At 38.8% G+C, this 26,584-nt stretch overlaps 1 protein-coding gene across 1 annotated transcript in view; it reads left to right on the top strand.

The window, feature by feature from the left end:
• AP2B1 (adaptor-related protein complex 2, beta 1 subunit) overlaps nucleotides 1–26,584 on the top strand; it is a 149,688-nt gene that overhangs the window by 77,355 nt on the left and 45,749 nt on the right. Inside the window, exons 15-19 of the mRNA XM_011999417.1 lie at nucleotides 1,331–1,523; nucleotides 15,163–15,204; nucleotides 16,066–16,212; nucleotides 18,503–18,648; nucleotides 23,922–23,932. Coding sequence (XP_011854807.1) covers nucleotides 1,331–1,523; nucleotides 15,163–15,204; nucleotides 16,066–16,212; nucleotides 18,503–18,648; nucleotides 23,922–23,932 — 539 coding nt within the window. The remainder of the gene's footprint in view (nucleotides 1–1,330; nucleotides 1,524–15,162; nucleotides 15,205–16,065; nucleotides 16,213–18,502; nucleotides 18,649–23,921; nucleotides 23,933–26,584) is intronic.

Raw genomic sequence — 26,584 nt, 5'->3', positions numbered from 1 at the left:
GATTTGTCTTTTTCTTAATGATTTGTAGGAATTCCTTATATAATTTGGATGCAAGTCCTTTGTTAGGTATATGTGTTGTGAATATCTTCTCTCAGTTTGTAGAGAGTATCTTTTCCCAATTTCTTAATGGTGTCATTGGAAGACATGTTCTTAATTTTAATGAAGTCCAGTTTATTACTTTTTTCTTTTGTGGCTACTGCTTTTTGTTGAAACCATTATCTCCTCCAGGCTTATAAGATGCTACTCTAGGTTTTCAACTAGGTTTTACCTTTCACATTTATGTCTGATTTATCTCAATTTTTGTTTACCTTGTGAATTATAGGGAGCCAAGGTTCATTTTTCCCCCACATAGCTGTGCAGTTAACCCACACCATTTATTGAAAAGATCATCATTTCTCTTACCTAGTCCTTTTAAAATGTCTTGGAACTCACCACTTTCTTTTTATTTTTATAGCTTGTTGAGCTTTTATTATTTCATACATAGTTGACAACAGTAGCAGTTTAGATTACTCTTAGCTGATCTTCATGTCCATTCTCCTAACTTCAGTTCATTATATACACAGGTGCTAGAATAATGTTCCTCTAATGTTATTTTTAGTTTCTGTTCTTTGTTCAAGAAATAAAAGTGATTCTGCATTTCTTTTATAAAAAATCAGCTCTCTAGACTAGTTTTCAAAGTTTTATTTTCCTTATTCTCTCTTCCCCCGAATTTTACCAATCCCAAACTCTACTCCTGCCAATATAATTTTTTTACCACCCCTGAAGTCAAATTGTTCATTTCTGTGCCTTTGTACAAACCTTCTCTTCCTCTTTGGAGGTTTCTCTCTCGTAGTTCCTCATAAAACCATTCTGAGAAGCTTTTTTTGTTGTGTTACTCGTATCCTATCAATTATACAGACACACAATACATGTTTCTGCTGTTACGCAGTAAACTTGCTTTTTAGTCATTTTGTAAATGCTGATTTTTTTTGTTGGTGTGTAAGCCATTGAGGGCAGGAACCATATATTTTACAGTTTCTACAGAGAACCATAGAATTCTCTTTACAGTGTTCCCTCATAGATGTTTAATTAAAATTGACCAATTATATTATATAACTGACAAGGTTTACATCATATAATTTATTTTCATTTTAGCAACTGTATTTGATAAAAATAAGAGTTGCTATTATCTCTTCATGAGCATAAACAAATGGTTATAAAATCAGAGGGTTTTTTTCCCCCTTGTATTTGATAGTTATATATAGCTATATGTTTAACTACTGTTGCCATATTATGTCCTAGGTGAAACTGACTTTTCTCTTTTGTCCATTTTATGTGTATGTGATTTTAGCACTGATGCAGGTGACAGCCCTGTTGGCACTACCACTGCAACGAATCTGGAACAGCCTCAGGTTATCCCCTCTCAAGGTGATCTTCTAGGGGATCTTTTAAACCTTGACCTCGGTCCCCCAGTCAATGTGCCACAGGTGTCCTCCATGCAGATGGGAGCGGTGGATCTCCTAGGAGGAGGACTAGATAGTCTGGTAAGCATCTTTCTTCCCTTGTTCTTTTGGTTATTTTTAGTTCTTGATATGCTAGAGAGTTTTAAATTATTCAGCTTTTTAGAACTAGACCTTTCCTTGATGAGCAGTAATGTCCTTTGATAAAGGACAGGATTCTTTGTCTTTAGTAAGGCAAAATTATAATTAATACTGTTCATCGTCGGTAATGGGGTATGTCTGCAGGTGTATGGGATTATTTCATTGTCCTGCATCTAAATAGAACTTTTGACATTTAACCATCCTATTGTTCAGCAATTTTAACGTTTAGTATCTTTTCCAGAGTTTATTATTGTTCCTAGCTCTTAACTCTGGATAGCCCACATCAATTCTCCTTTTGACCTGAACGACATTAAAGTGACCTCACACAAATCATCCTATTTTGAGGCTTTCAAACCTTTGCCTTTTTTATATTTTATTTACTTATGCCCTAATTCTGAAAGGTTTTGAGGCAGCCTTTTTTTTTTTTTTTTTTTTTTTTAAGTAAAATGTACCTTTATTACAGTTGGAAAGGGCTGCTTGATTGGTTCTTTTTTTCCCTTCTTCCCCACCTACTCCATTCTATCATACTTCCAATTTAATTAGCTTCCAGGATTCTAATACTAAAAGGCTCCAAAATCCAGAATATCTGTGAACATTTGCCACCAATGGGAACCAAAATTATTTTTTGTTTCTGTACAAGATAAATGAATTTTGAGGGTGACCTTCAATCTATGAAGAGAAGGCCAGAAAAATAACAAGTCTATCACATGACTGCCTTAAACTGTGATGGAATTAGAGAGGCTTTTCTAGCAGACCCTTGCAAAAGAGATTTTTGTCAACCCAATGACTATAAAGATGCCCAACAACGATTTATTTACCAATATCATTGGAGGGCTGACATCTTAGATATGAAAATATATGTTCCCAGAGATGACAGATACAAAACAACTGCACTCTATGCTGCATATACTGGCGTCTTCTCTTCTACTTTATGAGCAGTTTTGTATCTGGGGTTTATACCAGCCAGTAGAGGTTCATTTACTTTTTGGCTGGCAGAGGGTCCAAGGAAATAGGGTTATAGTCATATCTCTGTGGGTTGTGCATTTCGTTAATGGAAAATCACTGCTTCTAGAATTTATACATTGACCAAGCTGTGAACTCCAGCTTATATTGACACAAATGAGCACTTCTATTGTCTTTCTTGGGCATATAAGCAAATACTTTTTATATTCATATCTTTAATGATTGAAACTGACTGATTATATAAACAGAATAGCTTCCTCATACGATGATTCGATTTACATTGCTGTCTAGCCTCCTTGTAGACTCAGGAGAGTGACAAACATTTAAATATTCATGGAGGCTCCTAAGAATCCCTTATAAAATTAAAATAGCTCTTCCTTTCTGTTCACATATCAACCACAAGTTAAATATTGCATCCTCCTCAAGTTTATTACATTCCCTGGTGGGGAAGCTTACTACATGGTGGACTCATTGAACCTAAGAATGAGAAACAAACTAAGTTCAAGGAATAGAGGGGAGAAAGAGGCCCTGCCTTTAATGCTGCCAGACCAGAATCCTACTTGACCCACTATAAGCGTAGAAAAAAAGAAACATGTTATTTTCATTTGACTTTGTATTAGCTCATGCCAACTCCAAAACCAATGGGTTTTGTTATCATGTTTTACATAGCTGCCCACTCATCTGCATTAGAGTTCCTGCAAGTATTGTATCAAAGGGCAAAGCTGTTAGCACCTGCTTGTAGTAGCCAAAGTTACACACAGGCCTATTTCTTTTTTTTTATATAAGGGATATTCTTTCAGGGATAGGAAAGTTGTTGTTTTTCTAATCGGATTTCTAAATATGCAACTTTTGCTACATAGGCCCAGTTATGTTTTTATGTAACTCTAAATTTTAGCTTTTCCTGACTTTGGGATTTAAAATGGTATCCTTGGTGTTATAGCCCAGAAATTGTTTACAGTGCAGTTTTCTTCAGCTTATTCTGAGTTTGAAAGATATCCCAGAAATCAAGATGAGAAGAAATTAAAGCCCTTAGTTTTGCTTTGGATCCGTATGTGGTTAAATATATATTTACTCAGAGAATCAAGGTTCCTTTTTCGAGAACATCACAAGGAAGACCTAAATTTGGCTGTGTGGAAGATGAGTTTCTAAGGCAGCAGTAGACTTTTAAAATGCTTTCGTTGTTCTTATGCAAATTATCTAAAGAGAAGATTAATCCTCAAAGCCATTTTTTGAATGCATCCTTGCCTTACAGAGTACTTCTCAAAATAAATTATATACCTGTGAATCTCCTAAAGATTTTGTACCAGAGAGGGTTTGTTTTGTTTTGTTTAGTTTGTGGAAATGGGTTCTCACTATGTTGCGTAGGCTCATCTTGAACTCCTGGGCTCAAGCAATCCCCCTGCCTTGGCCTCCCAAAGTGCTGGGATTACAGGTGTGAGCCAGCACACTGAGCCTAAGAGAGATGATTTAGTTGGTCTAGAGTGAGACCTAGAGTCTGCATTTCTAACAAGGTGACACTGAAGCTGCTGGTCCATGGGCCACATTTTGCACATTAAGGACATAGAATATCTGGTGACTACTGTGAACCACTTCAGTTTAGTGCTTGAACTATAGCTACCTAGATGCTCAGATAGCAGATGCCCCTTTTTCTCTCTCTCTTTTTATTTGCTTTTTTTTTTTTTGGAAATGGAGTTTTGCTCTTGTTGCCCAGGCTGGAGTGCAGTGGTGTGATCTTGGCTCACCGCAACCTCGCCTCCCAGGTTCAAGCGATTCTCCTGCCTCAGCCTCCCGAGTAGCTAGGATTACAGGTGCCCGCCACCATGCCCAGCTGAGTTTCTGCATTTTTAATAGATACGGAGTTTTACCATGTTGACCAGGCTGGTCTTGAACTCCTGAACTCAGGTGATCCACCTGCCTCAGCCTCCCAGGTTGCTGGGATTACAAGCGTGAGCCACCACGCCTGGCGCTTTTTCTCTTCAGTAGTAAACAGACTTCTGGAAAGAGGGCTCCTCCTCTCCCTTAAATTAATTCAGAGGGCAAGAAACTTATTATTTCATTAAAGCTCTTTCTTTTGCCTTGTAGGGAGACTAGTGTAGCTAGGAGTGGTAGAATTCAACCCAAACTCCTATTTAAAATATGGCCATGTTTAGAATTGTGTGGTGGTTTGGGAAGCAGCATTTAGGTTAGCTCAGTGATCATTTCAGGAAGGCTAGCAACCAGGCCACTAGACTGTTGGTACTACTTTTATCATGGGTTTCTAACAGAACCTCACCCATAGAGGTCAGTGGTGTACTGCTAACAAAGTATTGCCTGGTTCCTAATAACTGTATGATTCTCAACTCTATCTGCAGAATTGGTATCACACAATTACCAGTTAAAAAAAAATACTCTCTCTCTAGCCATTGAAACTACAAAGAAAAAAAAATACTATCAATACTTGAGTCCAGGAGTAATTAAACACCACCTCTGGGAGGCAGGACCTAGACATTGCTATTTTTTAAAAGTTACCTGGGTTATTTTAATCTTGCAGCCAGGGTTGAGAACATTAAACCAAATGAAATTCCAAATGGAATTAGGTAGAGGTGTTAAAAACTGATATCTAAGCCAAGACAGTGACCGCCACAAAAGAATCGTATTCTCGAGATCCTCTTTGGCAGTTCCTACAAAAACAGATATCTCTGACTTTACCTTTGTTCTTTTCCCTCTGAATATTTTCCTGTTATGATTTTCTGTGAGGCTATCCATCGGGTCAGAAGTTGACCGGAAGTTGAATTTGGCCAATTTAGATATGGTCGCTCAGTCCCAGGGTCCTTTTTATCCTTGCTTACTTGCCATAATTGGAGACCGAAAATCGAGGGCATTGTATATTTTGGATTGTCTAACCATTTTCTGTTCTTCTATCTTAAAACTTGATATTCATGAGAAGATATTTTTATTCTTCCTTTTTCATAGCCTGGTGATCTTCCCTTAGATCTTGTTCTGTTTCATCTTCTTTTACTGTCACACTCATGAAATTTGGCCAGGGTTAAGATTTAGTGAGTTGCAACCTTTTCCTATTAGGTTGGAGCAAATGTAATTGCGATTTTTGCCATTAAAAGTAATTACTTTTGCTCTAACCTAATAGAACTGTCCTAGTCAGGAAATACTTATCAATTTATTATTTATTTGTTATTATTACTAGTCAGAAATGCTTTGCCACAACATTCCTGAAAGCTATAGCCTTCTTCCAGCAATAATAGGGACTCTCAACATTTGTGATTCTTTAAAGAGGAGTTAGGGTGGGGCCATTGCTGTGATGTAAAGAAAGTAAACATACTGTAGCTCCCCAGGTGATTGGTTCTTGTATGCTTTTTTAAAGAAAGCAGTCGTCTTTGAATGGAATGCCTCTTCATCTCAAGACTTGGATAAAAATGGATTTCTACCTATTCTTTTTAGTCTCCTTACTAGAACATCCTTATTTTTTGCTTGCATTTCAGCATATTGTCTTTTGCTTGTACTCTACAGATAGTTTCTTCCATCTGTCAGTACAAACTGAACTATTGCTTTGATGTGGAGTAAATTCAAGTAATGTAATTTATGTAGTTGACCTGCTCTACATGTAGAGCATGACAGTTTACTAGTTAGGTATAGGCTTGCAAAGTAGTTATTTGGACTTTTTTGTTTCTTTTGGAAGCCATATATGTGGAGTTTTTTGGTTTGTTTGTTTGTTTTATAACTCTGGTACTTAATCTAAGAAACTGCTCGTTCTGAGTAGTGTGATTTTTCTCAACGTGCAGATCCTTCTGATTTGGTGTAGTGTGGGAGGTGACCTGATGCCCGTGTGTATAACTCTTGCATATGTGTTATGTGCTCATGAGTCTGACATCTGCGAGGATCACTGAAGTAATAATTGAATCTCGGTTATTTTATTGCCTTTACTTCCAGTCTGTCAGCAGAGGCCTTGGCTAAATTACAGCCTTTTGTTCATCCCAGGTGCTGTGCTTTATTCTTTTACATAAACAGTGCTATTGTGTATCAAAAATGGAAAGGAAGAATTATCCAAAGTGCCCTTTCTCTGTGCTGATGAAGGATTTCATCCTGGAGAAATATGCTGTGTGCCCAGCTTGAGTGGTATGGAATAGAGGAGAAACTGCCTTTTCCTGACCCCCAGTCCATGTTTTTCCCACTGTTTCTTTCAGGTTTTTACCTTTCAGATATCTAAAGTCATAAGCTATTTATTAATAGTTTTGAGATTTTTTAGCCCACAGGAAATCCATCATCTGTACTAGTTTTACATCTTTATTTTTCTTCCTTCGGGGTAGCTTTGCAATGATTTAAAAACTTAGTTTTTAGAGTTTGTGTTATGTGGAAAGATCTTTGTAAGTTGTTGCCCATTAAATTTCTCAGTGAGGCTTCCATAACCACTATCTTTGTATCAGTGCATACGTTTAGTCAAGGCTGGCCTCAGGCAGTTTTGAGAATAAGTACTAATTTCTGAGTGCTATTCCCTGTGCTAGAACTTTTATAATTTTTTTTTTTTTTTTTTTGAGACGGAGTCTCGCTCTCTCACCCAGGCTGGAGTGCAGTGGCCGGATCTCAGCTCACTGCAAGCTCTGTCTCCCGAGTTTACACCATTCTCCTGCCTCAGCCTCCCGAGTAGCTGGGACTACAGTCACCCACCACCTCGCCTGGCTAGTTTTTTTATTTTTATTTTTTTAAGTAGAGACGGGGTTTCACCGTGTTAGCCAGGGTGGTCTCAATCTCCTGACCTCGTGATCCGCCTGTCTCGGCCTCCCAAAAAGCTGGGATTACAGGCTTGAGCCACCGCGCCCGGCAGAACTTTTGTAATTTCTAATCCTCAGAACAACTCCGGAAGATAATTGGTATTGGGCCCCATTTTACAGAAGACTGAAGGTCATACAGTAAGTTGCAGAGTTGGAATTTAAACCCTGGACTTCTTTAAAACTTCAAAATTTATACACTTTATACTATCCTGTAATTTTCCAGTTAGTTTGTTATTGTCACCTTCTAGAATAGAATACAGTTTCACCTAACTGGTCTTTCTCAAACTGGGAAACGCAGTCTCTGGAGTACACAGCAGAGTGCAGGGTGCATTTGAAGCTGCAGAATAAATATGGCTCATTGCCTTGCAGCGTCAGGCTTACTTGATGGTAAATAATATAAACAGAATATACACTGGTATGTTACAACTTAGAATGTAAAATTGCATGACTTTAAGATAAAACATACAGCTTGCTTGCCCTTCGCCTCTTGATGGTGTACATCCCAGGTCCCTGAGTGTATAACTTTGGGCTAATGTGTCACATGAAAGTTGGAGAAGGACTACAAAAGTGTGTTCATTCATGAAAAAAAGAGACTGAATAATAAGTTCGTGCACCTTTCTTGCAGCAAGAGGAACAGATGGTTCATCTTAGCCTTATTTATTTATTTAAAGACAGGGTCACTGCAACCTTGAGCTCCTGGGCTCAAGTAGTCCTCCCACCTCAGCCTCCCAAAGTGTTAGGATTTACAGGCGTGAGCCACTATGCCTGGCCATTTTATTTTCATTTAAGTAAAACCACAAAAATCTCCTTTTCCCATCTTTTCACCGGTGAGCTGTAATAAAGCAGTAGTACTTTCAGGGCAGTTAAATGATGTGCAGGCGTTCTTCTTCTGAAAATTTGCTCTCAAAACCACTCAAATAATACATTTCCTCCCTAGAATGAGTTTTGGTCCGGCTGGGAGATGGTTTTTTTTTTTTTTTTTTTTTTTTTTTTTGAGACAAGGTCTCGCTTTGTCACCCAAGCTACATACAGTACAATGGTGTGGTCATAGCTCACTGCAGCCTCAAACTCCTGAGCTCAAGTGATCCTCCAACCTCAGCCTCCCAAGTAGCTGGGACTACAGGCACAAGCTGCACACTTGGCTAATGGGTGTTCATTTTTTTTCTCAGTTGGTTCTATTCATATCTGTTGGCAATGTTGATACAGATACTGTGCTCTAGGCCAGTTGGTAAACGATTTTGTCAGGCTTTTGTCCTTTTGGTGATAATTTTCCCTAATAAAATGATTCATTTCAAAATTGTCTCCCAGGAAATATTGCCAGTAGCTGTATATATATTACTGCCAGTAGCTGTAAATATATATTTACGAAACATTCATTCATTGAATAAATAAGTATTTGAGTGCCCAGTATTCAGGCTCTATTCTGTATACTAGGCATATAGAATAGTCCTTGCAACCTTCCGCAACAGTCCTTGCAAGCTTACATTTGGGTAGGGGAGACAAATGATAAAGTAGCAAATGCTGTGAAAGAAATTGAGAAAGAATAAAGAGGTTCTCTTGTTGATTTTTACTATATTCATCATTTGAGTTCTGTCTGACCTAAGAGACATATGGTGGCCATTCTAAGGACTTTTTGTCTTACATCAGGAGGTAATCCGTTACATCCCTGTACTTTTCCGCTGATAGAAGCCTTTTCCCCCCTCAGGTTATGGAGTCTTCTGATGATTTTTATATGATCTCAATGCATTGATGCTATTCCTTATCAAGTCTTCTCTCAGCCATCAGTTTATTAGCTTTTGCGTGGTTACAGAGTCTTTCCACCAATTTGATTAGTTATATTTTATGATGCTTTTTTGCATAGTTTTTTTTTTTTTTTTTTGAGACAGGATCTCACTCTGTCACCCAGGCTAGAATGCAGTGGCACTACCATGACATACTGCAGCCTTGACCTCCCAGATGATCCTCCCACCGCAGCCTCCGAACTAGCTGGGACTACAGGCGCACACCACTACACCCAGCTAATTTTTGTATTTTTTGTAGAGTCATGGTTTTGCCATGTTGTCCAGGCTGGTCTTGAGCTCCTGGGCTCAGGCAATCCACCTGCCTCAGCTTCCCTAAGGGCTGGGATTACAAGTGTGAGCCACTATTCCCAGCCTTGAATAGCTTTTTAAAGATCAAATTAAAATTTGCAGCCTAGTAGCTGAAAACCATACTTTAACCTACAAGAGACTGTGTGCCATCTAAAATTAAACTCTGATAGAAAGACACACACTGATGATTTTGACACCAATAGGATTTTGACAATAGTAAGTTTTATTGTTTGTGATGGGAGTCACTGTGTACTATTTTTGCACCATTCTGTTGACTCCTAAATAATAGAGCTATTGGTAAGCTATATGGCTTGGAGCATTCCTTGGATTCCCTTTAATTCAGTAAATTCTAGAAAACATTAAATAAAAGAGACACTAGCTCTAAACAGGAGCATAGAAATGTCTGAGCTTCAGATATACACCTGCAGTTAAAAGAATCTCTTCAGATACCTAGACAGCTCCACAGTTTTAGAAGCAAATAGATGTACTTTGGACTGGCCAGACATACGTCAAAGGGGCTAACCCAGATCAGTCATTGTAATAATTTGTGGGATTTTTTTTTCCAGTCCTCTCACTGGTTATCTCAGATGATATTCCTTTATAAAATTTAAAAATTCCTTTTCAAATTTTCTTTTCTTGGAGTCAGGCAGATTTGTTCCCTTATATAACTTCAAGCCTGTGTGCAGGCTCAGCTCTGGGACTTTTGGCTCTGCCTGGCTCTGCAGAGCTCATGTAACCATGCCGAAATCCCTTTAGCCCATAAGTTACAATAAGTCACCATAAAACCCGTTTTCTGTCTGGTTACTGAACATTATTGTGTAATGACACATTATTGTGTAGTTTAACATGAACCAGGTTCCACTCAGCATTACTTCAGATGTGGTAAAGTGACCACTCTTTGGTAGTAGACAAATGTTAGTATTATTTTCAGTGCCATTTAATGACTACAACAATTATGGGGGACTACTGTGATTGGAGACTGGGGGAACTACACCACTAGCAGAAAATTTGGATTTAGGTATCAATTACAGACGTTTTTCTTTTTTTTTTTTTGAGACGGAGTCTCGCTCTGTCGCCCAGGCTGGAGTGCAGTGGCGCGATCTCGGCTCACTGCAAGCTCCGCCTCCCAGGTTCACGCCATTCTCCTGCCTCAGCCTCCCGAGTAGCTGGGACTACAGGTGCCCGCCACCGCACCCGGCTAATTTTTTGTATTTTAGTAGAGACGGGGTTTCACTGTGTTAGCCAGGATGGTCTTGATCTCCTGACCTCGTGATCTGCCTGCCTCGGCCTCCCTAAGTACTGGGATTACAGGCTTGAGCCACCATGCCCAGCCCAGTTACTGTTAATACAGACTTTTAATACAGACTGTTCAATTTTCAGTATTTGAAATATTCTTTTCCTGAAGTTGGCATCTTTCCCCCCTTCTTTCTGTATCTGATTTAGTTGACCTATAATTGACATCATTTTCTTCATGGAGAAAATGGCAGCCTCAGTAAGGCAATCCTGGGAACAATAGTCAGTGGACACCTCCAAGAGACACTTAAAATACAGTATCTAGACATTTAAGATCAGGATCAAAGCCATACCCTGCACTCCTATTCCTTTTCCATCCTGTATTCTACTAGCTCACTGGATAACAGATATCACTCTGAGTTTTACAAGTTCTAGTTTGATTGATTTTGTACCCTACCTGATAAGTATGGGCTTACAGTATATCCAGACAGATGAACCTGACTCCCAGTAATCTCAGGCTGGGTGCAATGATTCACACCTGTAATCCCGGCACTTTGCGAGGCTGAGGTGGGAGAATCACCTGAACCCAGGAGTTAGAGACCAGCCTGAACAACAAAGTGAATTTTTTTTTTTAAACAAATAGTGTCCTACTGAACTGAAATGGTTACTGTCTAGTTCAGGCTGATATACAACAGCTTTCTTGTGTAGTTGTTCACTTTCTAGCTTTCTTTTTTTCTTGATGAATATCTGCTTCCTCCTGTTTGTCACTTGTAGATAGGAGAGGTCACTCACTGGGTAATTCGCTTCCATTCCTGCTGACATCTCCCTGTTAGTCACTCACGCCCATCATCATGCTGTCACCTTGCCATGGTTTCAGGGAGGAGGATAATCTCCGTTAGAATCTTTTTCAGTTAAGAGGAGAGTTGCTGAATAGTCTGGATAAGTTGTAGTCTTGCTAGTTAGAAAACGTGTACAGTATCGAAATTGTCCTTTCCCTTTGCTCTCTGAACATAGCACAAGTAGGTGAACCTATGTATCCCTGACTGTGTCTCTGATATCTTTTGGACCCTGTCTGTGTCAGATGAGAGTTCATGTTTCTAGCTGAGTTGTATCTGATATACTGAACATAAACAAAGGAATGGCAAGATTGCTTTTCAGTTCTTCATGATTTTGAATAAAATTGACAAGCAGCACTGGGGGACAGTACTTTCAGATCCTTTCCAGCTAAGATAATATTCATATATCATTCAAAGATAAAAAGAATGAAATATAAGAAAATAAGGGCTATGAATGTGCTTTCTTTCCTTTGGTCTAAACACTACCCATGAATCCCTTTTCTCAATGCCTTTTATTGAGTTTAGCAAAACTGCTGTTTCCTTTCCAATGTGTTTTTCTTTCTTGCTGTTCTGTGCCAAGCAGATCCATAAAGAATTCTGTCTCTTTCAATCTTGGATTATAAGCCTAGCCAGAAGAGGGGAGAATAAGTTGGGAGAGGGAGTAAGCCCATCAGAAAGTCGAAAACCACCTCAGAGTATCAGGACAAATGAAACATTTTTTGTAGAATCCTTTCCAGGGTTTTCTTCTCTGCTCAATTTTTTTTTTTTAATTTTAATTTTAATTTTTTTTTTTGAGACAGAGTCTTGCTCTGTCGCCCAGGCTATAGTGCAATGGCGTGATCTTGGCTCACTGCAATCTCTGCCTCCCGGGTTTAAGCAATTCTTCTATCTCAGCCTCCTGAGTAGCTGGGACTACAGGTTCCCGTCACCAGGCCCAGCTAATTTTTGTATTTTTAATAGAGATGGGTTTCACCATATTGGTCAGGCTGGTCTTGAACTCCTGACCTCAGGTGATCAACCCGCCTTAGCCTCCCAAAGTGCTGGAATTAACAGGCATGAGCCACTGCGCCTGGCCTCTCTGCTGAAATCCTGACTTCCTTTTTAGTCACAAGTTCCAAAGTCATTTCTAAGCAGATGAAATCTTGTCTGATTCTAAATAACTAGTTCTCTAATGGCAGTGTTTTCAACGTTGGCTGTACATTAGAATCAACTGAGGAAGCTTTTCAAAATTCTGATGCCCAGGCTACACTTCAGAACAATTAAATTACCATCTCCGGGGGCGAGTAGTTTTTAAAGCACTACTCTCTGCAACCCCCACACACAGATGGTTGATTCCATTGTGTATCCAAGGTTGAAACCACACTACTGAATTGATGTAGTTATTAGTATTCTTAGAAAGCTTAGATATTAGTCTAAGAAACCTCCAGGTTTTTATGAAGGGGAAATTAAAAATAAAAGACCGCCTTTGCAAACTTATTTCGTATGAGTATTTTTTTTTAACACATATCAACCCTCTGTTCTAGTCTAATTGGCCTTTTCATTCTACATGCTTTCTCTGCCTTTGTTCATGCTATTTGAGAAATGATCTTCCCCCATTTTTGCTTTTTATAATTTCACACTACCACCTCTTTGAAGCTTCATTCTTTCAGCCAGAGGAAGGTTTTTCCCTTCAGAACTTCCCTTTTTTGCTTTAGTATATTCTGTATGGTTTTGCATTCATGTTTTATTTCTCCGGCTAGTTTGCAAAGCCTCATTCTTACCTATGTAGTCCTCCCTAATTGCCAGGCATCTTTATATCCCTTGTAATGCCTTGCATCCAGTAAATGTTATGTAAATGTTTGTTTGAATAAAAGGAATTTCAGATGTCATGCTGCAGATGTGTGCTATTTTAGAACTGGGGAGAAAACAGATGTGTAATATCTTTTCTATGCCCTTCACACTTTTCCAGTTACTCAAATTCTTGATTTGGAGATGACTTTTTTTTTTTTTTTTTTTTTTTTTTTGAGATGGAGTCTTGCTCTTGTCACCCAGGCTGAAGTGCAATGGCATGATCTCAGCACACAACCTCCTCCTCCCAGGTTCAAGTGATGCTCCTGCCTCAGCCTCCCGAGTAGCTGGGATTACAGGCACCCGCCACCACACTCAGCTAATTTTTTGTATTTTTAGTAGACATGGGGGTTTCACCATGTTGGCCAGGCTGGTTTCCAACTCCTGACCTCATGATCCGCCCACCTCGGCCTCCCAAAGTGCTGGGATTACAGGCGTGAGCCACTGCGCCCAGTCAAGGATGACCTTTTTATTTGTTTAAGTATGTGATTTTCATCCCCTGTGCAACCATTAAGTAGTCTTCAGGAATCAGATTCTGGAAATGTTAGCTCTGGTTGGGAGTGCTTTATAGTTTACAACAGAGCATGCTTGCTAATGCCAGTTATGAAGCACCCACCAGGGTTATTTTCTGTCATGGTTTAAACAAAACTTTGTTGTAGTCCTCACTATTTTTTAATATTTAAGATTAATTTTTAGATTTTTGAGAATGCCATTTTATATACTACTACTCTCTGTTCATTGAGAAGATAAATCCTCTTTTCCCAGTCTTAAAGATACAAAATAATTGTTACAACTCAATGATCTGCAAGTTCCTACCACTAAATGACTGTAAAGGAGAGTGTGTTTAAAGCAGACAAAGCATTTGATGATTCAAGGAAGTGTTTTAGACGCACAGTGAGAACTAGGAAGAAACAACTGTGGAACTGTAGCAAAAAGTAGATTTTGCTTTTGAAACAGCTCCATTAGTTGTGTTTATGTGTGTTTTACATTGCGTGTATGCCACCTGTTTTCAGCTTGAGTTCTTTAATGTTTTTGTCAAGGAAGACCGACTTCAGAGTGAATTATATCTTATCAGAATCCTGAGAAAAAAAGCAAGACTAAGACCATGTGGAGTTATTTTCTTGTCAGCTAGGTAATTCAGCTAGTCTCATTCTCTAATGCTGAACGTCCTTTTTAAATGATCTCCAAATCACATTTCTCCTTAGTAGAACTGACTGTGAAAGAGATTTGAAGCACTGCATGCTTCCCCACTTCCTCCGTAGACAGTCCAAATATTTTCTTTTTTAGGAACATTCCAAACTCTAAAAATCACTTTTGTTCCACCTATAATTTTTGCAGCTTGAAATTGCAGCTCAATACTAATTTGGCTCTTACTTTTTCAGTGGGGCAGCAGGTTTTGTAAATTAAAACACATTAATTGTTTTGTTTTTTGGCTTTTTCTTTTCCAACACCTCCCCACCCCCTCCGTCCGCCCCCCACTATAAGTTTCCTTTTAAAGAAAAAATAAAGCATATTCAAAACGTTGCCGCTTGGGGATAGAGCTTCTTAGAATATGCATACTCTTTAAATCTTGTTTGGGTTTGTGCCTGTGTACCCCAGTGGAAAGACTGGATCTGAAACATCCCTGAGATGTCCCAGATCCATCTTCTTTCCAAGTTTTCTCCAAACTAATACACCATCACTACCACCACTTAGTTCCCCTAATACATATTTCTTTGTAATCTACAATTTTTTTAGGCTTTGGGAGACAAGTTGAATGGCATGTATTTCCAGCAACTTGGTAGAGCAATTTACAGATTCTATATGGGCATCTAGTATTTAGCTAAATGAACTCTACCTCTCTCTCCTCTCTCTCCTTTCTCTCTTTCAGCTTGGCAGTGACCTTGGCGGGGGCATTGGAGGAAGTCCGGCAGTAAGTGCCATCTGTTTTTTTCACCATGAGAAGCACTGCCCCCTGTTTGATGCGTTTCCTATGTACACATTATCAGACCAGCCACTGCTGCTGTCTAGCATTGCACACCAAAACCTCTTTAACAGTATATGGGGAGTAGAAAATAGTACAGGGTTACTTGGAATTGTTGGGGTCATGCACCACGTGGTGTAGAGACATCTTTAAGGATTAATGTTCCAGTGCTTACAGAGATCTTTGTCTTTCTGATATTAAAGAGCTAAAGGAAATGGACCCTTCCATCTTGACTGGAGAATGCTTATTCCCTGGTGTCACCTAGAAAGAACTTGAGAGGGTCAGCTGGACTCAGAGTGAGACTCTCCTTATAAATGAGTTAGTTTCGGGGGTGTGAATGTCCATCTCCCAGAGGAGAGCTTCCTACTAGATATTTATGTCAAAATGGGAAAGGAAACACTACTTTGCTGAACCCAGGTGGAAATGGAACTGCTGTTTAAGTTGGATACTTCTCCCTCTTTCTATAAAAACAAACTCCTCCTTTCTTAGGGTACCTGTAGGCCTTTTGCACAGAATCATGGAAGCTAAAATTGGAAACAAACACAAAATCTTGAATCACTGTGTTCCTGTATCCTACTGAGTACTCTCTTGATAAAGCTTCTACAGAATGAGTGTGTCTTATCAATGATGAAAAAATAACTGTCTTGATTAAAAAGATGAAGAATATACTAATTTAACTCCTAAGAATATTGTAATTATGGTTTTTTTAATTGATTTATCAAAACTACTAAGATGTGTAGCAATATTTTAAGGACTGTTAATCGGTTCTTCCCAATCTCCTCTCTCCCCCCCCTTTTTTTTTTCCTGCAGGTGGGACAATCCTTCATCCCATCATCGGTGCCTGCAACCTTTGCTCCTTCACCTACACCTGCTGTTGTCAGCAGTGGACTGAATGACCTGTTTGAACTCTCCACAGGCATAGGCATGGCACCCGGTGGATATGTGGCTCCTAAGGCTGTAAGTAAAGAGTTAACATAGCAATACTTTCTTAATGGACAGGACCCAAATGGTTTCACTTTTAACATTTGTGTTGCTTCTACTGGTAATAAATCAAAGGTTTGGGCCCTTGTTCTGGAGGACTTAAGAGGAAGATGAAAGGTGGCTTCAAACTTAGCAGTAGGAAGCACCATTAGCATCCTTGTTAAACTTCTTTATAATTAGACTTAAAATTAGAAATATTAATTATTTGAGTTTTGTTCCCGTGTTTAGAAATATTGTCTAGTTTGTCAATATTGAAGTCAATCTAGTGAAAATCTAGTGGTATGTAGTGCACCAGCAGGAGAAAAAAATACAGAGAAGTCATTTCTCTTATTCCCTTTTCCACATTGGTGTTACATATGGATTCTAGAATGCCACTGCTCAGATTTGGTTTTCATGGATTTTAGTGTACCTTTTTAGAGTTCCGATTTAGGTTTGTGTCATTGGGGCTCTTCTTGTCTTGTGTTAACCTTACTTGATGTCACTCACAGTGAAATTCAAGAGGGGAGACTCCCGGTTAAGGAAGCTCATTTAAGCCCTTGGGAAAAGCACCATCCAGGCTAGGCCAGGCTTCATATAGTCTTGCCTTTCTTAGGACCAATTTGACTGGTTGCTTCCTGAATTCTCTGCTTACTAATCTGACTCCTTATGGGGGATCCCTGCTATAGAGATGTAGACCGGTTGTCCATTCCAGGAGTCATAACTGTGATAACTGAGTGTATATAGTTATTACAGTACATAGCAAAACCGAAGATATTCAAAATTGAGCCATAGTGTTTTGGCACACCTCAGTAGCTTTGTTGTAAGGTTTACTATATTGGATATTATCTTCAGACTTTTAATTATTAGTTATCTGATACACTCATTTACTAACATAAAAGTAATGTATACAAATTACCAATGTAAATAATATGAAAATGTAAGATGGAAAATTATCTCTCCCATCCCCCATTTCCCATGTATAGACGCTGTTAACTTTCTTGTGTGTCCTTTCAAAAGAAAAAGATCATGCATATAGCTGTATATTTGTATCCTTTGTACATTCTGTGTCAATGGAATATACTATTTTGCACCTTGGTTTTTTCTCTGCCATATTCTTTTGAATCCATGTATCTACTGAATTGATACACCATAATTTATTTAATCACTCCTCTGTTAATGAACATTTAGTTTATTCCCTGGTCCTCCCCACCACCTGCCACTCTTTTAGTGTGGCTGGGTATATTACCATGATTATTCCCCACCCACAGATCCTTTGGTATTCTGTCTTAGGTGGTCAGAACAGCTCATGACTCCTGATTTAAAAAAAATTTTTTTTTGAGACGGAGTCTCGCTCTGTTGCCCAGGCTGGAGTGCAGTGGCGCCATCTCGGCTCACTGCAAGCTCCGCCTCCCGGATTCATGCCATTCTCCTGCCTCAGCCTTCCCAGTAGCTGGGACTACAGGTATCCGCCACCACGCCCGGCTAATTTCTTTTTGTATTTTTGTTATCCAGGATGGTCTTGATCTCCTGACCTCGTGATCCGCCTGCCTTGGCCTCCTAAAGTGCTGGGATTACAGGCATGAGCCACTACGCCCGGCCTTAAATTTTTTTATCTCTATTTTTTTTCATAGTATAGGCCAGATGTATCACAGGTTCTGGGACCAAGGGGTGTGTTATGATTTATTTAGATAGATAGAATAGGCATTCAGATTATATGAGCAATATCTGAGTATTTACTATTTACCACAAACTGTAGCAAGAGTTAAAAATGTATATAAGACATGGTCGATGCCTTTAAGGAAATTACCAGTAATGGCTTTGGTTGGAAATGATGAAAAAAAATCTTCAAAGATTACAGGCACGCTATTTTCATTAGCAGATGCAGTTTGTTCCCTTTAAACCATTTTACCAAAACTAACAGAAAAATACATTATACTCATTGGAATTTTTCTTTTCCTCTTGGTAGCAGTACTCTTAAAAGCAGTAAAATAACCAAGCCGAACAAAAGATAGAGCAGAAGCCAGGGTCGTTTAAAGACTGGTTTTTAAAAATTATTATTATTTGCTTCTTAAATAATTGACAACGATCTCAAAATTCAGAAAATAAGACTCTATCCAGAGTCTTTTGCACTGGATTGATACTTATGGTATAAAATTTACTATAATTGCCTAAGGAAATGAATTTGTTCACTTAATTGTTAATCTTAATTTGTTCTTTATTTGTTAAAAAATATGTAGCATCAAGATAAATCTTGTCTGGTTCTACTGAGCTTTATTGTGTGTTTCAGGTCTGGCTACCTGCAGTAAAGGCTAAAGGCTTGGAGATTTCAGGAACATTTACTCACCGCCAAGGGCACATCTATATGGAAATGAACTTCACCAATAAAGCTCTGCAGCATATGACAGATTTTGCAATCCAGTTTAACAAGAATAGGTAAGAAATCTGAGTCCCTAGCTTGACGTTGAGACAACAGTTTGCCTTAGAACCAACAAGAGAACTTTCCATTTAGCACTGGTTAAAAACTCACATATTGGTCCGGGTGCAGTGGCTCATGCCTGTAATCTCAACATTTTGGGAGGCCGAGGTGGGCTGATCACCTGAGGTCAGGGGTTCAAAAGACCAGTCTGGCCAACATGGTGAAACCCCGTCTCTACTGAAAATACAAAAATGAGCTGAGCGTGGTGGCGGGTATCTGTAATCCCAGCTACTGAGGAGGCTGAAGCAGGCGAATCCCTTGAACCCGGGTGGCCAAGGTTGCAGTGAGCCGAGATGGCGCCAGTGCACTCCAGCCCAGGCGACAGAGTGAGACTCCATCTCAAAAAGAACACCAAACCTCACATATTGGCAGATGCTGTATGTAGAGTGAGCCCTGGCTCTTGCAAGTCTTTTCAGTTATCAGCTTCAACTCTGGAGGCACTAGGGAGTTTGTTGGGAAATTCATCCAAATGCGATGAAGAAACCAGAACTTAATTTACTATCTTGGATTCTAGGATTAGAACATTTTTGACAAATTTTTAACTGAAATCCATTTATTCAACAAATCATTGTTTAGCATTAGTATGAGTCAGACATTTCTAGGTACTAGGGGTACAGTAGTGAATCAAACAAAGCTCCTGACTGAAAGTTCACATTTTGGTGGGGAAAGTTAGCATATTTGGTCGATGTAAGAAATATGGAAGTGTATATGCTGACCAAATAATCACATAAACCTTGACAACCTTCTTTTAGCAGTCAATTCTCTGCCTTAATAAGGAAGAGAGCATGAAGAAGTAAAATGTTAATGCCTTATTTTTGAAACATCAGTGGTTTTTATTCAGTTTTATGGTGCAGGAAACTGGCTGTTAGACCTTAATGGCATGTCCATTCATTTGTAAATACAGGATATTTAACCCTGCATATAAAAAGTAGTAATTGGACCCTTAAAGCAGATTTAATAAAGTTTGTCAATAACAATTTGCATCAGTGACTGTCTGATTTATTTCTCATCATTTGGAAACACTTTTGTACTCTGGATTTGAGAGCTTGGCATGTTAAAAATCATTTAACTATCTGGAAAGTCTGTGTTTCTTTCTGTCAAGACTACCAATATTTCCAGCCACTTTTGAGGAGCTGGCCTTGTTAAAGGTCAAAGCTTTTGGGAAAATAAGTAAATAAATAAGCCAAGGCTGTTGGTGCAATCTATTGTTGTAATGAAGGAAATCTGCAGATGCAGAGTCTGCATTCATCTCTAGCCTTCCCCCCCCGCCCCCTTTTTTTTTTTTGGAGATGGAGTCTCACTCTGTTGCCCAGGCTGGAGTGCAGTAGAGCAATCTCGGCAGCTCACTGCAACCTCTTTCGTTCTGTTCCATTGTTTTGTTTTTGTTTTTCTTCTTTGGGGTTTTCAATTATTCATTTATTGACTGTTTGTTTATTTTTATATACTGTTTTCTCTCTAATCGTTAAAAAAAACATCAAATTCTTGTATATCAGCAAATATCCAATTGGTGTCAGATTTTCACAGTAGTCTAATGTTTTTGTACTGTTTGCTTTGTTTGAACAGGGTCCCAGTAAGGTCCCATACATTGCAGTTAGTTAATAAGTGCCTTAAGTCCCTTTAAATCTATAGGTTCCTCCTCCTTCTCTGTTTTGTTCCTTAAAATTTATGTCCTCCTCCCTCTCTGTTTTGTTCCTTAAAATTTATCTGTAGAAGAAATTAAGTCTTTTATGTGTGGAGTTTCCCACAGTCTCAAATCTTGCTGATTCTGCTTGTAAATTGGAGGCAGATTATAGATTTATCAGATTTAGGCTCATATTCTGGTAGAAAGACTTCATAATTGGTGGTGATTGCAAATCCTGTTTCTCTTGTAGTTTTTTTTGTTTTTTGATTTTTGTTTTTTTTTGCTTTTTCTCATTTCTATTCTGTTTCTTACCATGTTTACTATGGTGTCTGTTTCCTTGGTCTTTGTAAGTCAGTCTTTTTGTCACTGTAATTGTACCTTTTCTATAATTTTTTTATAAATGAAATTACATAGTATGGAATCTTGTGTGGTTTCTTTCGATTAGCATCATGCTTTTGAAATACGTATATCAGCAGTTGATTTCCCTTTTGTTGTTAAATAATACTCCATTGATGAATATACAGTTTGTTGACGTGCTCACAAGTTGGGAGAGTTTGGTTGTTTTCAGTTTCATCTTTATGATAAAGTTGCCATGAACATTTGTGTACACATCTTTGGTTGGACATATGTTTTTGATTTTCCCTGGTAAATAACTAGGAATGTTATTGCTAGGTTATATGGTAAGTTTGAGAATTCCAGCTGTTCCACATCCTCACCAATTTTAGCCATTCTTGTCGCTGTGTAGTTGTGTCTCATTTTAATTTGCATTTCCCTAATGACTACTAATTTTAAGCATTTTCTTTAAATAAGCATATTGGTCATTTTTATATCTTAAGTATCTGCTCAAATCTTTACTTTTTGTTGTTTTTTGGGAGAGAGAAAAGATTGTCTTACTGAGTTGTTAAAGTTCTTTGTATATTCTGGATACAAATCCTTTGTTGCAAATATTTTTTCACAGTCCATGGCTTGCCTTTTCTTAATAATGTCTTCAGAAAAACAAAAGGGTGTTTTTGTTTGTTTGTTTGTTTGTTTGAGACAGAGTCTGGCTCTGTCATCCAGGCTGGAGTGCAGTGGCACAATCAAGGTCTACTATTGCTTCAAACTCCTGGGCTTAAGCGATTCTCCCACCCCAGCCTCCTGAGTAGCTGGGACTACACCTGTGCACTACCACACCCAGCTAATTTTTTTTATTTTTTGTAGAGATGGGGTCCCACTGTGTTGCCCCGGTTGGTTTCAATGGCCTGGGCTCAAGTAGTCATCCTGCCTTGGCCTCCCAAGGTACAGGAAATACAGGCATGAGCCATTGCACCCAGTTGAAAGTTTTCAATAAAGTCAGGTTCATCTGTTTTTTTTCTTTTTATGGCTTATGCTTTTTGTGTTCTAAGAAATCTTTGCTTAACCCTATGGTTACAAAGATTTTTTTGGCATGTTTTTAAATATAAGCCTTACAGTTTTTGTTCCTACATTTAGTTTTAAAATTCACTTTGAGATCATTTTTAAGTATGTTGTAAATCAAGAGTCAATGTAAAAATTTTTTCCATAATAGGTCTTGAAATCAGATGGCATACGTCCTGCAACTTTGTTTCTTTTCAAAACTTGTTTTAGGTGTTCTTGGTCTTCTACATTTCCCTGTAAATTTTAGAATCAGCTTGTCAGTTTCTACAAAAAAAATGCTGAGATTTTTATTGGAATTGCAGTGAATATGTAGATCAATTTGGGGGAGAATTGACATCTAAGCAGTATTGAGTCTTCTAATCCATTAGTATAGTATATCTCTGTTTAGGTCTTTAATTTCTCTTTGCAATGTTTTGTAATTTTTTATACACAAATCTTACACACCTTTTGTCAGATTTAAGTATTTCAGATTTTTGATGTTATAGTAAATAGTTGTTTTTTTTTTTTGAGACAGAGTTTTTCTCTTGTCACTCAGGCTGGAATGCAATGGCATGATCTCTGCCCACTGTAACCTCTGCCTCCTGGGTTCAAGCAGTTCTCCAGCCTCAGCCTCCTGAGTAGCTGGGATTAGAGGCACCCGTCACCATGCCCAGCTAATTTTTGTATATTTAGTAGAGACAGGGTTTCACCATATTGGCCAGGCTGATCTTGAACTCCTGACCTCAGGTGATCTGCCCGCCCTTGGCCTCCCAAAGTGCTGGGATTACAGGTGTGAGCCACTGGGCCCATCAGTAAATAGTATTTTTAATTTTAATTTTTTATTGTTGCTAGTATATAGAAATATAATTGATTTTTATATATTGAGCTTGTCTCCTGCAACTTTGTTAAACTTACTTTTTCTTTCTAGTAGCCTTTTTGTAAATTCCTTATAGTTTTCTACATAAATAAATCATGTTATTTATAAAAAGAGACAGTTTTATCTTTTCCTATTCAATCTTATGCCTTTTATTTTTCCTTCTTGCCTGATTGTACTAACACAACCTCCAGTAAATGTTGGGTGGGAGTGGTAAGAAAAGTGTTCTAATTCATGGGAGAAGCATTCAGTCTGTCATCATTAAGTGTAACGTTAGCCATAGGTTTTTTTGTGGAGCTTGAGGAAGTTTCATTCTGTTCCTGGTTTTCTGAGATTTATTATGAATGGGTATTAAATTTTGCCAGATGCCTCTTCTGCATTTACTAAAATGATTATGTGAACTTTTTTAGTCCATTAATATAATGGATTACATCAGTTGATTTTTCAAATGTTAAACCAACCTTGCATTCCTGGGATAAATCCTACTTGGTTAGGATGTGTTGTCTTTTTTTCTGTATTGATGGAGTTCATTGGCAAAAATTTTTTTACATCTGTGTTCATGATATATTTAGTCTTCATTTCTGACATGATTTACTTGTTTTATTATTTCTTTCCTGAGTTAGATTGGCTCCCTTTACCTTTTCCTGTTGTCTGTCCCTCACTTTACATTATCTGGTCATCCCTTCCCCAGATGTTTTTTTTTTTTTTTACTGTTGTGTGGTCTTCCTTGGTAGCTAGCACTGTTTTTTGTTTGTTTGTTTGTTTTGTTTTTTCAAGTATTTTTTTTTTGTCATTAAGGAAGTTGTACTGCTGTCTTTCCACTTTTTTATACTGGGGCTTTGAATAGTTGCTGTGTTTTTTACCATTTTGATACTCATATTTGAATGAGTTGGAATTTGCAGGAGTAGCTAGTAGTAGATTTCTATAGAAAAAGAAGATAGGCAGGGTAGTTTTTTAGACTTTACTCCTCAAGAATGTTTCCTTCGTTGCTCTGGTGTAGCCACAGCTTCTTAGCCTCTCTGAATCTAACTTGATTCTAGAGGGCTGATCTTTGCCTTCAAGCCCTGTCTTCCAAGGTGTTTGTTTCCTCTTTAGAAGGTGGTGCTTCTTGAGCCCTTTCCTCTCCAGGGCTCCCTTGGTAGAAAGGGACTTGCTACCTTTTTTTTTTCTCCAACCGTATTCATATGTTGCTCCTGTTTGATCTTGGTCTATTCTGGGAATGGGGCTCTCTTCTGAGAATGGATATTTGTGGTCAGTCTCTGAGACCTGCTACTACTGCTGGTTTCCTCTGAACTCCTTGTGCTTTCCTGCTGTATCACCAGAGCATCTCACCAGTTCTGTGGGCTTTCTTTAACTAGTAGTTTTGGAGAAGGTGAAATTACAGCTTTATAGGGACTTTTTTCCCTCTTTGTTTCCTCTATTTCATTTCTCAGATGAGCACTTGGAAGATTTGGAACTATGCTGCTGCCATGTTTCCCAATATTGACTTCATGACAGAGTTTTGATGACTGTGAGAGCAAAATAAAAAGAATAAAATGGTTTTTTGCCTTATAACTATTATCCCTAAATGAGTGATATGAATTCTCAAGATGATTTCATTATTACAATTTGGTACTCTTAAGGTGTAGTTTAGGAGAAAGAAAATATTTCTTTAGCCACTCTAACTCTTGAAAGAGTATCTGTGTAAACTCTTTTTCTATTTTTATTTTTATTTTTATTTTTTTTGAGACAGAGTTTCGCTCTTGTTGCCTAGGCTGGAGTACAGTGGCGTGATCTTGGCTCACTACACCCTCCGCCTCCCAGGTTCCGAGTAGCTGGGATTACAGGCACCCACCACCATGCCTGACTAATTTTTTTTTGTATTTTTTGGTAGAGATAGGATTTCACCATATTGGCCAGGCTGGTCTCGAACTCCTGACCTCAGGTGATCCACCCACCTCGGCCTCCCAAAGTGCTGAGATTACAGGCGTGAGCCACTGCACCAGCTTGTATAAACTCTTTAGTTAATTTTAAAAACGTCGTAGTCCCATCTTCCATCCTGAGGCTATTTAGAATATAAATTCAATATAAATTTGTATCATTTTGTTTGTTATCTTCTAGGCCCACTTTTTTGTTTTCTTCTTTTTTTTCCCTACTCGAAACAGGGTCTTGCTCTTTTGCCCAGGCTGGAGTGCATGGTGCAGTTGAGGCTCACTGCAACTTCAACCTTCTGAGTTCTCAACCTCCTGGACTCAAGCGATCTTACCACCTCAGCCTCCTGAGTAACTGGGACCACAGGAACACACCACCACACTGGCCAATATTTGTAATTTTTTTCCGGAGACAGGGTTTCTCTATGTTGCCCAAGCTGGTCTTGAATTGCTGGGCTCAAGTGATCCGCCCGCCTGGCCTGGGTCTCCCAAAGTGTTGGGATTACAGGCGTGAGCTACCATGCCTAGCCTATAATTTTTTTTTTTTTTTTTTTAAGACAGAGTCTCGCTCTGTCGCCCAGGCTGGAGTGCAGTGGCACAATCTTGGCTCGCTGCAACCTCCACCTCACAGGTTCAAGCGATTCTCCTGCCTCAGCCTCCTGAGTAGCTAGGATTACAGTTGCCTACTACCCAGCTAATTTTTGTGGTATTTTTAGTAGAAATGTGGTTTCACCATGTTGGCCAGCCTGGTCTCGATCTCCTGGCCTTAAGTGATCCACCCACTGCCACCTCCCAAAGTGCTGGGATTACAATTGTGAGCCACTGTCCCCAGCCCTAGCCTATAAAATTTTATCCTTATGCTTCTCAGACCATCTGTCTTCCCACACATGTATTTGTTTCCTATTTAACTTCAGATTCAGGCTGAGTTTCCCATCTCTTTACCATTCTTGTATTATTAAACAAGTTTTCCTGGAGAAAACTGGTGGCTATACATTGCCTGTCTGAAGCTTAGAAAGTGGCCATGTTTGGCTCCACAACTTACCCTAACTATTTGGAATTTATAAGCCAGTCAATTCCATTTAGACTAGCTCTTTCCCAGTGATTGTGTCCTGTGTAAGTGAAAAAAAAAGGGAAAGTGAGAATTACCAGTAAATAATCCTCTGGACTTATCAGGCAGGTTATCAGGCCTGTAAAATAATTTATTGTACTTCTCTTTACAGAGTAGAAATTGGTTTTGGGGTTTTTTGGGTTTTGTTTTTTTAAAGACAGGGTCTCGCTCTGTCATCTAGGCTGGACTGCAGTGATGCAGTCACAATTCACTGCAACCTCTAATGCCCAGGATCAAGCAAGCGATTCTCCTCCCTCAGCCCCCAGAATAGCTAGGACTACAGGCATGTGCCACCATGCCTAGCTAATTTGTTTTCTTTTATTACTTTTTTTTTGGTGGGGGGTGGGCAGTAAAGACAGGGTCTCATTGTATTAAGTGACCCTCCTGCCTCAGCCTCCCAAAGTGCTGGGATTACAGGCGTAAGCCACCACACCTGGCCTCAGGAGAAAGAAATTCTTCTTTCTCTGAAGAATTATCTAAGGAAAGACTTATTAAAAATGTATTATCAAACCTGTCCCTTTAGTGACATTTTAAAGAGAAGAAACTTTCAGAGTCATAGCACTAGCAAAGCAGTTCTGCATTTATGGATATTTTCTTCCTCAAATCCATTTAATGGAAAACAGAAGTTATGATGTAACCAATGTTACAGCAAATTGGAATTGAGCACTTTGATTCCTGCTACCCCTTTTATTTAATTGTGTTAAAAATTTTGTTTCCTTGCCTGTAATCCCAGCACTTTAGGAGGCCAAGGTGACCAGATTGCTTGAGCTCAGGAGTTTGAGACCAGCCTGGCCAATACGGTGAATCCCCATCTCTACTAAAAATACAAAAATTAGCATGGCATGATGGTGCATGCCTATAGTCCCAGCTACTTGGGGGACTCAGGTGTGAGGATCACTGAAACCTGGAAGGTGAGGGCTGTGGTGAGCTGAGATCACGCCACTTTGCTCCAGCCTGGGTGACAGAATGAGACCCTATCCCAAAAAAAAAAAAAAAAAAAAAAAAA

This window comes from Mandrillus leucophaeus, unplaced genomic scaffold (genome assembly GCF_000951045.1).
Source record: "Mandrillus leucophaeus isolate KB7577 unplaced genomic scaffold, Mleu.le_1.0 Scaffold590, whole genome shotgun sequence".
Taxonomy (NCBI): domain Eukaryota; kingdom Metazoa; phylum Chordata; class Mammalia; order Primates; family Cercopithecidae; genus Mandrillus; species Mandrillus leucophaeus.
This window is presented reverse-complemented; position numbering and strand designations above follow the sequence as displayed.